The 14,846-nt window shown below is 47.7% G+C and overlaps 1 protein-coding gene across 2 annotated transcripts in view; it reads right to left on the bottom strand.

Annotated features, from left to right (window-relative positions):
- The window catches only part of LOC111181317 (uncharacterized), a 28,990-nt gene extending 14,151 nt beyond the window's left edge, over positions 1–14,839 (bottom strand). For both annotated transcript variants that reach the window (XM_089918238.1, XM_089918239.1), the window contains exons 1-2: positions 2,678–14,839; positions 78–1,290 (exon numbers count right to left, since the gene is read on the bottom strand). In XM_089918238.1, coding sequence (XP_089774364.1) covers positions 13,871–14,782 — 912 coding nt within the window. In that variant the 5' untranslated portion in view covers positions 14,783–14,839 and the 3' untranslated portion in view covers positions 78–1,290; positions 2,678–13,870. The remainder of the gene's footprint in view (positions 1–77; positions 1,291–2,677) is intronic.
- Positions 14,840–14,846: the final 7 nt, after the last annotated feature.

Below are 14,846 nucleotides of genomic sequence, written 5' to 3'. Positions count from 1 at the left end.
TATAGGTTTCTATGTAATATATCTGAATGTACAAAGAAGGTGAAATTGCTCAAATGCTGGTTCCCCACCCTTGTCACCTTTGGGACGGTGGCAGGGGTGAGGATGCTGTCGGCACCCCCGTCTCGGCTCTCAGCACAGTGGCTGTAACCCCTGATCTGCTCATCTGTCCCCGACTGGATGGAGGTTCTTGGGGCGGGCCACAGCTTCACCTGCATGTTGTCAGGGGTCATTGTGAGGCCGGGCACAGAGCCAGCGCTCAGGAACGTGTGTGGGTGGAGCTGGCATCTCCTACAAGATACTGTCCTCAGCGGGACCTGGGGAGCACCCTGTACTGGCGGGGGTGGTGGTGACAGCGTGCTCAGTGATGTGGGCGTGGCCTCCAAAACCTGCATGTGCCAAGGTGTCATCTTTGACAGTGACTTGCAGGCAAGTTTCAAAATCCTTCAGGCAGAATGCTTTTTTGGGTGTGTGTGCTTTCCTCAAGCCGCTGTGGACTCCTTGAAGACACGGAGCATCGGGGAGAAGGCCAGGATCCTGATGGGGTTTCAGGCCTTAGGCCTAATTGCCCCCAAACTCCTTCCACCGCTAAGCCTGTCACAGTGTCCGATTCATCCCCTTGGGCTGCTGGCTCACAGCCACACGTTGGAATCACCTGCGGAGATTGGTCCTGACACTGGAAGCTTCCACCAAAGAGTCTGGTTAATGGGCTGCGCTGGGCCTGGGCACCCATCTTTTAAAAGTTGCCCCGATGACTCTGATGGGCGGTTGGGACTGAGAACCTCGCTGAGGTACCAGGAGCCGCAGAGCCTCCCGACCCCTTCCCGGGTCCCCAGGAGCGTCTCTGAACCTGTTCCAGAGGGTCAAGTCATGAAGGTGCTGACAGCACCTGCTGCTACTTTCGTTTTAAAATCATAAATGAACAAAATAGCTCTTCAGAGATTTCCCCTTTACTACTGGACAGCTTGCAGCTCTGAGAACTCAGGAGGGAGGCCCCGTGGCGGCCGTGGAGGAGGGATGGGACTTTGTCACCCAGTTCGCTGAGAACAGCAGGCCGCGCTGCCTCTCCTGACAGCATTTACGTGATTTTTCTTCTCAGTTTTACACTGTGTAATTCATGCCCGCAATGGGCCATTGGTTAAATCAACAAAGCATTTGGAATACAGACATTTAAATCCAAGTTTATGAAGAAAATAACAATCATTCCTCACATAAGCTTCCAAAATTTTACCAGTTACGTTCAATACATTGAAATTCTTACAGGATGTCAGTTCAGGATCTCCAGACCATTGTCTAAAAGAGAAAAAACAGTAATCATTGTATCCAATTGCTTTTCCATTTATCGAAATTAAAATCTAACAAAAGAAACACCCTCTCCCTTATCTTATCATTTTGAAACAAAATATGAAAATTCTTTAAAAATTAAGTCCATGGTCCACTTTTTTTTTTTTTGCGGTACGCGGGCCTCTCACTGTCGTGGCCTCTCCCATTGCGGAGCACAGGCTCCGGACGCGCAGGCTCAGCGGCCATGGCTCACGGGCCCAGCCGCTCCACCACATGTGGGATCTTCCCGGCCCGGGGCACGAACCCGTGTCCCCTGCATCGGCAGACGGACTCTCAACCACTGCACCACCAGGGAAGCCCCATGGTCCACTTTTGATGCCCTTAACATGGTTAAATTTCAAGCTGCATTGTAATATTTGTTGTTTGCCCAAACCAAACACAATATAAAAATCATTTAAAAATTGGTTTGTCAAAAAACTGTGTGTTTGTTTTTGTATAAAATTAAAGTATGTTACATATCACAAGTCACTCGTGAAGAGAGAAAAAGTAAAAATGCATCTTACAAATTATGATCATCATTAATATTACATTAGAAATACTTTCTGACATCCTTTGATATCATATTGATCTGAAATAAGATACTAAAATTAACATGACTTTTGGCGGACATCATGTAAAAATTTTGTTTTAATTCTGAAGGAGTTTTCAGATTATATATTACATGAAAGGGGTGCATGGGTCAAAAACTTTGGGGAAATGACATCTCTTCCCCAACTTGATTATTTATCAGAATTACACAAAGAAACTTGTGGGCCCCTGCCCACCCCCAGCTCCATGAATCGGAGTCTCCAAGAGATGCTGGGGCACCTCTATTTTTTGTGGGGGCACTTCTATTTTTAATAAGCACCCCAGATGATCCTGGTGATGAGCCTGGTATAGAAAACTCCCATCTTGTCAGAAAGCAGGTCCCGAGACAAAAAAAAAAAGCCATAAGAGGAAGTGTCAGCTGGCAAAGCACATAGCTGGCAGAAGGAGGTTTGATGTGAGTGTGGTCTTGCCCTGGAAGGTCTTAGAAAACCGGCCTGAAGACACTGAAGGGATAGACCCAGGATTGGGTGACAGTTGGACCTACACACTACTGCAAACCCACAGACCCAGTGACTCAACTCTGATCCGTCCCTTACCGTGGAGCCTAGAGAAAGTCATTTGCCTCCGGCTCTTCAACTGTATAATGAGGATTAAAAAAAAAAAAAAAATCAACCTCCAAGGATTGTGCTAAGGGTTAAACGAAATCATTTGGGCAAAGCATTTGGCCCCAAAGCAGCTAACCCTAAGTGAGAACGCAAAGAAATGGAAATGACTTGGGAGAGTGATTTTGACTCTGCCTTTGACCTACCTCAGCGAAATTCTGATCGCAGTTTTTGCAACTGCAACCTGTCTGTTGTCCTATTCTTTTAGGGATGGACAGTTTCTTCATCGATCCCAGCTATCTGGGGTCCCACGCCGTTTCCGTCGGCTGGCACTTCAATCACTGAACTCTGTCTCCAAGGCTGCGAAATGGTTATTCTCTGGGCTGATCAAGTGAAAGCATCTCAGCGAAGGGGGCTAAACAATGCTGTATTAAGAGCATAGTTCCTGCAAGGTTCTCTGGGTGAAGATGAATGTTCGAGAGAAAGGGGAGTTTATTCTCCAGCCTCCACTGAGCAAGCAGAGAAGTTGGGCTGGGGGTAGGGGGCCACTCATGCTGAGATCTTTGATTTATTCTCCCCACAAGGCATGCTTTCATTTAACATCTTCCAGAGATGAAAATGTAATCGTTAGCTCAGCTTACAAATTGGAGGTGCGGCTCTAAAGCCTGGAGAATAACTCAGTGGAAGCACACAGGCTGGTGGTGAGATTAGAGGTGCAACATTCAGACATCGCACAGAATAAAATGCATATTCAGGAAGCTGGAGATGGGGTCCCATGCGGACCAAAACTGTGTTATGCAAATACAGTGTGTCTGTATTAGTCAGGGAAGTGATGCAAAACAGGAAGAAAGCAATCTCGAGGTCTTTGTGCTCCTTAAAGAAAAGATGTGGCTGCTCCAGAGCTGTCCCCCTGAGAGGATGCCTGGCTGTGCAGAACATGGACGGCTGGCTCTGGGGAGGCACCTGGGAAAGACCCCCGCCCGGCGCTGAAGATGCAAACAAACGGCACACTAGGGTGAAAAGGGGGGAAAGAAGGACACGGTTATTTTCATCTTCATCCTCGTCGTTCGCACAGTTCCTCTCAATCTATTGTGAGAGCTGACTGTGTTTTCCTATCTCTTCCTTTCTTTCGGACACAATGCTCTAGACTGCTGAAAATTAGCAGTGCATTTCAGCAAAACTCTTATGGCAAAAGTTTACCATGTGGTGTTCATTCTTTTCATCTGAAGAATGAAATTGGAAGTTTGGGAGATTCCTGTTCATAAAGTGACATACCCATAGCTTCTCTCCTTGATGAGTGTTTCCCCTAGTCAACAAGCTGACTAAATGCAGGACAAGACACGTGTATGTGAACTTTATAAAGAGAACAGGAGGTATTTGCTATGACAAATTGAATGTGCTGCTCTAAATTTACTACACAGGTCCCACATGGGGGCCCCTAGAGATATCAATCTGTAAGTGAGCTCATTACCACAGAGAAAGGTCCCTTAAAATGGGGGAGAAAAATTGGTGCAGAAATGAATGGTCTGACGTCTGGCTGTGCAGCAAATACCCCAAGCCTTATCTCCAGGGTGCATTCTAGAAAAGGAATGGACAGCACGGCCATCTACTGAAAACGAGACAGGGCTCTAAAGAGCTCACACGGGTTACAGTCAGGGGTGCGGCAGCAGTATACTGCTTCGTCTGCCACAAATTTCTTCCACTTTGAAATGAAACCCTGGTGGCATTAAAAATTGATAGATGAACTCATCAGAGATACCCGACCAGCTTCTAGAATATCATCTTCCCTCTCTCCCAGTCCTCAAGAGCCAGGAATTCCTGATCTCTTGGGCTAACAAATCTAAATTTAAAAAAACATAAAGGAAGACTCACAGACATAGAGAACAGACTTGTGGTTGCCAAGGGGGTGGGGCTGGGGGAGGGCTGGACTGGGAGTTTGTGATTAGCAGATGCAGACTAGTACATATAAGATGGATAAACAACAAGGTCCTACTGTAGAGCACAGGGAACTATAGTCAATATCCTGTGATAAACCATAACGGAAAAGAAGATGAAAAAGAATATACATATATATGTATAACTGAGTCACTTTGCTGTACAGCAGACATTAACACAACATTGTAAATCAACTACAGTTCAAGAAAATTTTTAAATAAATAAATAAATAAAAATAAAAAACATAAAGGAAAACCCAGACCACCTGGTTACTTCTCAAGATCCAGAGGGATTGTTTACCTTTTCTGAAGAAGCACCAAAAGTTCAGACAAATTCCTTCTCATTTTGGTGCTGTTCTCACCAGATTTATGACCCGACAATAAAAAATCTGTTGAATCAGTGAAGGAGTGAATGGTGAAAATAGATGGACATGTGACAAGGAGGGATTTTTACAAGGAAAGGGAGATTGTGTTGATGAATATTTTAAAAAATTAAATTAGAGGGGTGAATAAAATGACACATAAAAAAAAATAACTGCTTAATTGGGTAAAGAGTCATAAGTTTTGAACCTGGATCTATAATCAGTGAACTGAAAAGAAAAAAACAAAAAACCAACCAAACAGAAAAAGCCTTCTCTTGAGATCACCAGTAAAGTCACAAGCTTTTAGGAGTTTCATTTCCTTAGGAAGTGTGCTCATTCATACCACGTTGTCATAGAAACATTTTTAAAAGTGTTTTCCGGCCATTTTGTTGTTTCACTAAAGAAGCAGGGGACCACCAAGTACTGGATTCAGAGGAGACAGAAAAGTTCCCTCCTGCCCACTCCCCACAACTGAAAGAATTCTGGACCAGTTCTTTGACTTAAGAGTTCCTGGAAGTGCCTTTTGTTTGAAAACACTGACTGTTCCTCCCAGCTGGGAGCCAATTCAGAGGAAAAGTTCAGCTATTAAGGAACAAACCTTGCAGGCAGAAGGAGGTGGACGGTGCAAGCTTCCTGTACGATGCAGCATCTAATGCGTGATCATTTGGAATATGTGTAAATATTTTTACCCACCTTATTAAAATGCTTTTAATTCTAGATTTGTATATAACAGTTAAATGGTGTAAAAAATGGTCTAAATAATGTTTTCCTGTGAGCCTATGACTTAAACAGGGTATTCCCAGATTCCATGTCATTTTCCCCGATGGTCACCCTTCCTCATTTCTTATGCCTCTTGGGGTGAAATGAGCAGCCCGAGCAATGGGAAAATGAGGTGATTTAGGTAATGCTCGGTTTCTGCCCCAAATCCTTAGCTGTCAATTTCGTTCTTTTATTCGTTGTTTTGGAAGCCACTTTAAACATTTTTTGGAATGAGGTTGCTATAATAAGTAATTGAACCCTTGGTATGTGTTTGTATTCCAGGAAGAATTGCATTTTTCTAACATGGGACTTTAAATTGTTGGGATAAATTGGAAAACAGTCTCCTCAATTCCATTTGCTCTCAGTTTGAAAGATACTGACTACATGTCAAAACCCGTTTCCCTGAAAGCGACCAAAAACGCAAAATTAATCACCAAGAGCTATTATCATTGAAGACTAGACAGTGCCTAATATCCAGGAGGTCACGGTTACAGGGGTGAAGTACATGGAGATCACGCAGATCTTGGCCGTTTGCCTGGAACAGGGCCACACTGCCACCCAGGTAGACCAGTTCTCCCAGGGAGATGGCCTTTAATAAAACCATCCTGCAAGGGACAGTGCGGGCTCCACCATGGCAGCTGCTTTGGGCGGAGTCTGTCTTTCAAACACGGTACACTAGCAAACCCAGAAAGCAATCTCACTTACTGTCAGACCGGGATCTGCTGACATTGAACTTGGAGGGTTAGGAGTATAATCAGACTCAAAGGAGGTGCCGGTATGCTGAACTGTAAATAGATTATTAACAAAGAGCAAAGCTTGACAGAGCAGTCTGCAATTGCTTACCTTCTAAACTGCAGCTCAGCCCAGAGTTGGACAGCAGACTAGCACTGGTTTTCTAGAATATATGTATATATGTGTATATATGTATATATACATATATATCTCTGGGGAGGCGATGGAGGAAAGTCCCTCAAGCATGAACTTTCCACACACACACTCTCTTCTCGCTTAGAGGGTCAATAGAAGCAACTTAAACAATTTTAATTAAGAAGGAAGCAAATGTTCCACATATCCTGAGCTCATCTTCAATCACTGGCCCGAATCGGATGTTTTCGGAAAGCAGTGGTTCCTCCATCTCTTTAAAAATTTATTTACTTATTTTTTCAATCTTATGACTTCTGCTCTGGGCCAGCTGAGGCCAGGTCGTCTGGAATGTTTGAGTTCAGGAGCACTTGGGAAAAGAAACTTCCATTATTTTACTGTCTGGGTGAGTGTCAGAACAATTCGCCATAACAACTAATACAAATGTACTTACTTCTATAAAAGTCAACTCCTTGAACCATGACATGGGCATCTGTGCCGTTGCCCTGAACCTTTAATTTGGTTTCAGTTCACTGAATGCTTTGTGCCTGTTTAAGCCCCATCAGTGAGGCACTCACAGTCCTGAGATAACGGATAGCAGAAAGTTGACAATTAGCTGAAATACTTGGGATGTGCAGACAACCGAGTGAAGTCACTCGGGCTGCCACGTGGAAGTCAACATCCAGGCTGATCAGAGAGTCAGAGAGAAGAGACTAAACTCAGAGGCTCTATGAACATGGCCTTGCCTGCACTGCGCCCATCTGGGAATGAAAATACAAATGTCCACAAAAGCCAAAGAGGAAATCAGGGTGTGGGTATCAGCCTTAGAAAGGAGGGTGGTGCAGTGGTTGAGAGTCCGCCTGCCAACGCAGGGGACACGGGTTCGTGCCCCGGTCCGGGAAGATCCCACATGCCGCGGAGCGGGTGGGCCCATGAGCCATGGCCGCTGAGCCTGCGCGTCCGGAGCCTGTGCTCCGCAACGGGAGAGGCCACAGCGGTGAGAGGCCTGCGTACCGCAAAGGAAGAAAAAAAGAAAAAGAAAGGAGGGTCACCTGTGACTCCTGTGTATGATAACTTCAAACATGATCTTGATGGACATTTCCTCTCATTTCCTTAGACTCACACTCAGGAAGAACTCGAATTGTCGTGTCAAAAAGGCGAAGAGAAACAAGGGTCTCCCGCCCCAGAAGGATGCTCTTGAGATTCCAAAAGGAAGGACACAGTGGGGCAGGAGAAAGAGTTTATGCCTTGGAAAGAGGGGAAAGGAAGAGGCTGTCACCTGGGGGTGTGGCCGGGAGCGTGGCAGTAGGGATGCTCTGGAAGGTGGGTGCGAAGTGAAGTGGGAATCCAGAGGACAAATGGCAGCCGGCACACACCGCCCCGTGGAAGCCACGCCCATGGGATTGCAGGTGGTCAGGAGCTGCTCGTTCTGTCCTCACCAGCTCAGGAGCCTCATGGACCCCTGCCTGCGCTCTGCTGAGGACAGGACGCCTGCCTCTCCAAACACCTGCTGAGCCCCAGAACTGCCCCATATTTCCTTTCTTAAATGGCCCAAATCATATAATTTCCCCCCAAAGTAGGTCCTTGCTACTCAGCAATGCCGTTGGGGACAAATCAAGCCCCTCTATGTGGGTGAGACTGAGTGGCCAAATACATCCGCCCTTTACAAATTTCTGCTCCTTTCAATCAAATTTATAGACACGTACTTAGTCCACATCTTTTCAGAAACATCTGCATAAAGTGAGGGGCAGTGGGATTCAGCCCTGGTCTTCTTACCTAGGGATTCTCTCTCACCTCGTGCTAAGCGGCCGATGGTGTGAGTGGATATGGAAGCTGCACAAAATTGACGGGAGGCTGGGGCATATAGACATGATCGGATGTCAAAGGACGTGAACATCGACCCAAACCTCCCCCCTTGATTTCTTGAACAAGCCGGAAGTACCTCCGTCTCCTTTTCATTCACTCATAGAATGAAATGTGCCCAGGGTACCAGTCTAGACTCTGGGTTGTGTGATGCAACCAATGCAGATATATCCAGGACAACATCTCTACCCCCAGGAGCACGAATAACTTTACAACCAACATTCACTACAGTTAATTGATCATTATTTACTGTAACGTAATGTTTTACAGTATGTAAATGTAAAAAAAATTATACACTGAGAAGTGTAAAACTCCAGCAGCCCTTCCCAACAGGATTATTTCATGCTGTGACTAAGACAGAGAGTCTTAAACAGTCTTGGGTTTTCATTGAGTTTTTTCAGCATCACGTTAAAAAATGGTGACTTAAGTTTATGTAAACACCTCAGCTGCAGCGGGGAAGTCTGTTACTCAGGACTTAAGCAACAAGTTCCATCCTCAGAAAAGGGGTATCGTGGAACGGTATTACAGGTGGCAAGAACCCACAGAGGTGAGATCAGCGGATATGAGATTAGGATTCCTTGCAAGTAACAGGGATGAGAAGGAATACATGGACGAAAAGACAAATTCAGAGAGAATTCACGTCCCAGTGAGGCTCAGTGGTCATCTCCAGCCCAACCTTACTTTATAGTCTGGAAACGGAGACACTGAACACAGTGACGGATTACAGTACAGCCAGCTCAGCGTCTGTGGTGATAAAGCAGAAGTGACCAAGAGAGAATCTGCTTAGATGAACTTTTAAGTTTCCTTTGAATTACTGCAGTAATGCTCGCCTATTGCATTAAATTTGGAAAGCACGAAAAGTGCACAAAGGAAAATAAAAAGTCTGTAATCCCATTCCGAAGGGATGACCACCATGAACCCCTTTTAGATGGCTTGATGCATGGGATTTGGGTCTCCAGGAAAATATGGATTTGATGATAAGACTATGAAACCCTCCCAAATGTCTCGTTGCTGGGAATCGAGGGACGGCGTCGTTTTGGTGGCTCAGTCATTCGTTTCACTCACTTTATTCATTTAGCACATATCTAGTGAGCATTTATCACGTGCCAGGCACTGTGTTAGGCACTGGGTGTGCCAGTATGTACCAGTATGAAGGAGACGGTCATTGTCCCTGTCCTCGTGGGGATGACATTCCAGCCAGGAAAACATAATTAACGCTTAGTTACAATCATGAACGATGAGGACACCGTGAGATGGTACAACGGGTTGCCCGACACCAGGCTTGCTTTGTCTGGTTGAAGCTAGAGTCAACCTTGCTACTCAGAGCGGCCTCTGCAGAAAATGAGCTCCGGGGCCTCCTGGGAACTTGTCAGAAATGCAGACTCTCAGGCCCCACCCACTGAATCAGGATCTGCTTTTTCACAAGCTCCCAGGGGATTCGCAGGCCTATTAGGGCTTCAGAATCACTGTTCTAAAGGATGTGGGACTCCTCAGTCCAGGGGGGCATTGGGGCAGGTAAGGCCCACCAGGCCCGCGAGCCTGACACCCACCGTCCGCATAGGAGATACTTTGGAGCCAGCAGAGGAAGCCAATGCGGCTGGACCACAGCCGGAGGAGGCTGTGGGGTCAGCCGGGAGGCCTGGGTCTGCGGCCAGCCCTGGGTCTGGGAGCACTTCAGCCCCTTTTGGAGCCCCAGTTTCCTCACCTGCAGGGGCAGCTCTCCTCCCTACCCCTGAGGGCTGACATGAGCGTCGGACCAGTCACTGTGCCGAAAGCATTCACAGCGCTGAGGCCTCACCACTGCTTTTCATTTGATGAGGGAGGAAGGAGAGCTATGTTTGCAGGGCCTTCACTGCCCCGCCTCCCGTGGGCGGAACTCAAAGTGAATTATTCCTCAGCCACGAAAAGGAAGGAACTAATGCCTTTTGTAGCGACATGGATGGACCTAGAGATTGTCCTACTGAGTGGTGCAAGTCAGACAGAGAAAGACAAATGTATGATATCGCTTATATGTGGAATCTTACAAAATGGTACAAATGAACTTATTTGCAAAAGAGAAACAGAGTCACAGATGTAGAAGACAAACTTATGGTTACGGTGCCGGGGGAGATAAACTGGGAGACTGGGATTGACATATACACACTGCTATATATAAAACAGATAACTAATAAGGACCTACTGAAGAGCACAGGAAACTCTACCCAACACTATGTAATGACCTATATGGGAAAAGAATCTAAACAAGAGTGGATGTATGTATAACTGAGTGACTTTGCTGTACGGCAGAAACTAACACGACATTATAAATCGACTGTATTCCAATAAAATTTTTTAAAAAATCACGGTGCCCCTGTAACTAGTTTACCCAACTCATCACAAGCACAGGCAGTGATGGAAAAGACACTCTAGCTCCAACTTTGCATATGGCGGCGGTAGCATGGGGATGGGGTGGTTATGAATTGTGGAACAGGTGTGGTTAGGGCCCCGCTGCGGCCAGGAACGCCTCCCCAGCCCTGTCTAACCTCCTGGCTTGAGCCCCCAGCTCCCTACCATGTTTTCTGATGCAGAACGAGGGGGACACGGAGGGTGACCTGGAGTGACCACCAACCTTTGCGCTTTCTTTTCTTAACTGTGAGTGTTAGGGAGCAAGGACAGAACTTACAAAACAACTTAAGCCCAAACAAAACAGCCACAGGAGAAAAGTAAACAGAAAAATGATCATCCCTTCCAAAGTAAAGGCCTTGAATTTCATGAAGTCTTTCTTTTATTCCCATTTGTTACTCTTAAGAATCAGATTAAGTATCTGGTTTCCCAAGCGCTTGCCTACAACCAGGGCTCCTCCTCCGACACACCTTTGTAATTCTACCCACCTTGGCAGACAGGCAGGTGACCCAGAGAGCTTTGTTCCCCCATTTCACATTGTATTATGTAGCCTCAGGCACCAAGCTACCCAGTCAGCCCGATTTACAACCTGAAACCACTCGTCTTTTCTGTGTCTGTTCCTGACGTTTATGCAACACAGGTTCTCAGAGGTGTACCAGCACACTGCCTGCCCTCTATCATTTTATTTGTCCTCACAGCAGACATGGACTTCTTATATTTTTTGTGTTCAATTCCTGATACATGGAGAGGCAAATCCAGGCAAAGAGAGTTCAGGTGCGCCGTGTGAGATGACACACTGGACTTGGTGGCTGGGCTGGACTAGAAGTTCTAGTACTTACGTCAGAGATTCTCTCATCATCGTCATCATCTAATATTTAAGTAACAGAAAAAGCCTGAGAAGAAAAGCTCACTAGGACCTAATCCCACTTCCCAGAGTCAAGCACTGGGCACACTCTGGCTCTTTACTTCCAAACTCCCACAGCGCCGAGATACCCCTTTAAAACGTTACACAAGTAATACGTGCATCCATTTAATTCAGAAATGTACACAAGAACACTACAGATAAAGCAAAAGTCCCTGCTGACATCTTCCCATCTTGACTTTGTTCACTACCCCATAGGCACCTTGATGGATTTGGCAGATATCTTTCCATTTAGTATTGTTTTGTCATATACGTCTATATAACTGTGCTGTACCCATAGTCATTTTCGTTGACAGTTTTTTTCCACTGACATTTTGTTTTTGAGATCTATCCACACTTTTAGGACTGATTCATCTTCTGTGGCTGTATAGTATTCTATCACATGTATGTGCCACTAATTTATTCATTCCACTTTTTAAAAGTATTTTTTAATTGAAGTATAGTTGATTTACAATGTTAGTTTCTGCAGTACAGCAAAGTGACTCAGTTATACACACACATATACATTCTTTTTTATATTCTTTTCCATTATGGTTTATCCCAGGATATTGAATATAGTTCCCCGTGCTACACACTAGGACCTTGTTGTTCATCCAGTCTATATTCCATTCCACTTTTGATGACCACTTAAGTCCTTTCCACTTTCTCACCGTGGCAAACACTGCGCATTTCTCTAAGTGCCCGTGTGGAAATGTTTCTCGGGACTTACTCCTAGAAGAGGAATTGTTGGGTCACAAGAGGAATTGCTGTGCACTTTCAGTTTCAACAACAACGGCCAAATTGCCTTCCAAAGAGCTTTTTCCAACCCGGACACCCCGAATCAGTGCGCGAGGGTACGTGTCTCTCCATAAGCCGGCAAAAATTCCTGTTCTTGTCAGACTTCCCCAAGTATAATTTTCCAGAGTTAAATACGACTCTCAAATCTTTCCACAAATATGGCATGCACATGGGCCAAAAGTTTACTCACCTCATTAACTAATGAGGACATTTGTAAGATGAAAAAGCTGGTTCAAAGACCATTTGGGGAAATGGTTTTACAGAGTCCTTAACCTATATTAAAATAAGATTGCTAGGCTAGATATAAACATGGTTAATGTCCTACAGGGAAATAATTATAACCTTTGAAGTTACCTTTTCTTTGGGGCAAAGATTATTTGCATCTCTACCAGGCACAAATCTACAAGTTGGTACATAAGCTTATAGAGACTCAGCTTTTCATTAATAGTAAACAGCAACATCAAACAACAGAAACTTCTCCTAGAAAAGTAAGTAATCCTTGGGCTTTTAAACAATGCTTCAATACGAGGTTGAAAGTAGCGCCATCCTTTTGGTCTTATTTTCAGATTTTGGATAATTTCTCTTAATAGATTAAAAAAAATCTGTATCAATACAATGGATTAAAAAGTGGCAGTTCATTGTGTTTTACTCGGAATTTCTGTAATGATTAGTGACTTTTGGGCCGTTGTTATTTTTACTTTCTAGTTCCAGGTCTCTTTAACAAACAAATATTGCGGACAGGAAAAAGCTTCCTTCCCTTTAGTGACCAGAGTGCCTGGCACAACTGAAGAGCAGCCTCACGAAGTTAGGTCTCCTAGGCAACAGGGAAAAGGAGACCTGACTGCTCCTAGGATAGATCTATTGGATGCATAAAAACACCTTCACTGTGGTCGGAGAGGTTCTGCTCAGCCCAGCGGCAGTGGGAGAGGGGGTGTGTACCCAGGGAGGATACGATGGGGGGAGACCTCAGTGGGGCTTTGTGGGGGACGGCAGAACTCAGCTCTGCCCGCTTCCTCAGCCTCTACCCTCAGGTCCCTCCTGCGGACTAGGTGGTGAGTCCATCAGTTACCAGCATTTACTGACTGTCGCCAGGTTGGGGTGTCTCCAGGTTGTGGAAAACACCTTCTCTTCCCAGTTCACAAGGCAAACGGGAGGTAAAGATAAACTTGGATGAACTTTGAAGGTCTGATATGGGCAAGTCACTGGAGCAGTCTGAGTAAAACCTGGAGGCGGTGATGTATGTGCGTGTGCGTGTGCGCGTGTGTGTAGCAGTGAGACACACCTCGCGGTCTGGATCGAGTCACGTGACCGACAACCTGCCCTCAGGCTGGACCGAGTCACGTGACCGACAACCTGCCCTCGGTCCCCATCGTTTCTGCGCCCTAGCTGGGCTTTCGATACTTTCCAGGAGCGCAGAGCGCTTAGGGGCCTCGCCCTGGCTCTGCCTCCCCAGCCTGGGGCGATGTGAGGTCACCCGAGACCCTCTAGAACCAATTTCCAATACTTGAACTAACGGGATTCCTTAACTATCGCTCGAAATTACCTCCCAATTAGGAGCAGCCTGAGGGGCAGGCGGCCGTGAATCCCGGTTCTCCACGGGGGCAGCTTCCCCGGGTCCACTTCGAAATCTCTCCGGCTCACCAAGGGCCCCAGCTCACGCGGGGACGCTCTTTCCGAGGGGACCCTTTCCCACCGCCGGCCCGTCCCACTTCTTAGCAGGGGGTCCACTCTCATTTTGGGGGGACCCTGTGGCTGGCTGGCCCGGGCCTGCCGCGTCGTCTGTCCCACCGTGTCCCCATCTGTCCCCAGCCGCGTCCGCGCCGTGGCCGGGCGGTGGCGCGACTGGAATGCGCGGGGGACGCGGGGCGGGCGGCTTCGGCCTCCGGCCCGGCCCAGGGTAGATGGGCGGGCGGCGCGCGGACGAGAACCTGGCCGACAGCACCGGCGCCGGGTCCCCGGAGCGGGTGCGCCCCGCCCTCGCCCCCCTCCCGGCACACGTGCAGCTTCCACCCCCGCGGGTCGGGTGGGGCGCGCAGCCCCCCGACCCGACAGTCTCCGAGGATCGAGAAACGGAAAGAGAGAAGTCTCCCCGGGAGCCCGCCGAGCGCAGGCCAGCCCGCCCTCCCTGCCCAGTCTCGTCCGATCCCGGCCGGCGGCTCGGGGCCCGGAGGGGAGGGAGGGGGCGGGGCGGGGGCACAGAGGCGGGGCCGGCGCCCGGGTTTCCGCCCCTCCAGGCAGCCGGGGGTCCCCGCGGCCCCAGCAGCGCGGGCTCGGGAGGCGGCGCGGGGCGCTGAGGCCAGGCCCCCCCTCCTCCGCTTGGCGCGTCCTCTCACCCGGAGGCGGGGAAGGCGGACGCGACCGCGGCCTCGACGTCGGCGGCCGCGCCGCCCGCGAAGGGAAGCGCCTTATAAGCCGCCGCTCGGCCGGACCCGCGGCTCGTCGCCGCGCCATCCCGGAGAGCTCGCGGAGGCCGGGCCGACCCCAGACAGACCCCGACTCCGGACAGACTCCCGAC

This window comes from Delphinapterus leucas, chromosome 10, assembly GCF_059928025.1.
Source record: "Delphinapterus leucas isolate spDelLeu-1000000601 "Yukka" chromosome 10, BTC_Dleu_Yukka2, whole genome shotgun sequence".
NCBI classification, from domain to species: domain Eukaryota; kingdom Metazoa; phylum Chordata; class Mammalia; order Artiodactyla; family Monodontidae; genus Delphinapterus; species Delphinapterus leucas.
This window is presented reverse-complemented; position numbering and strand designations above follow the sequence as displayed.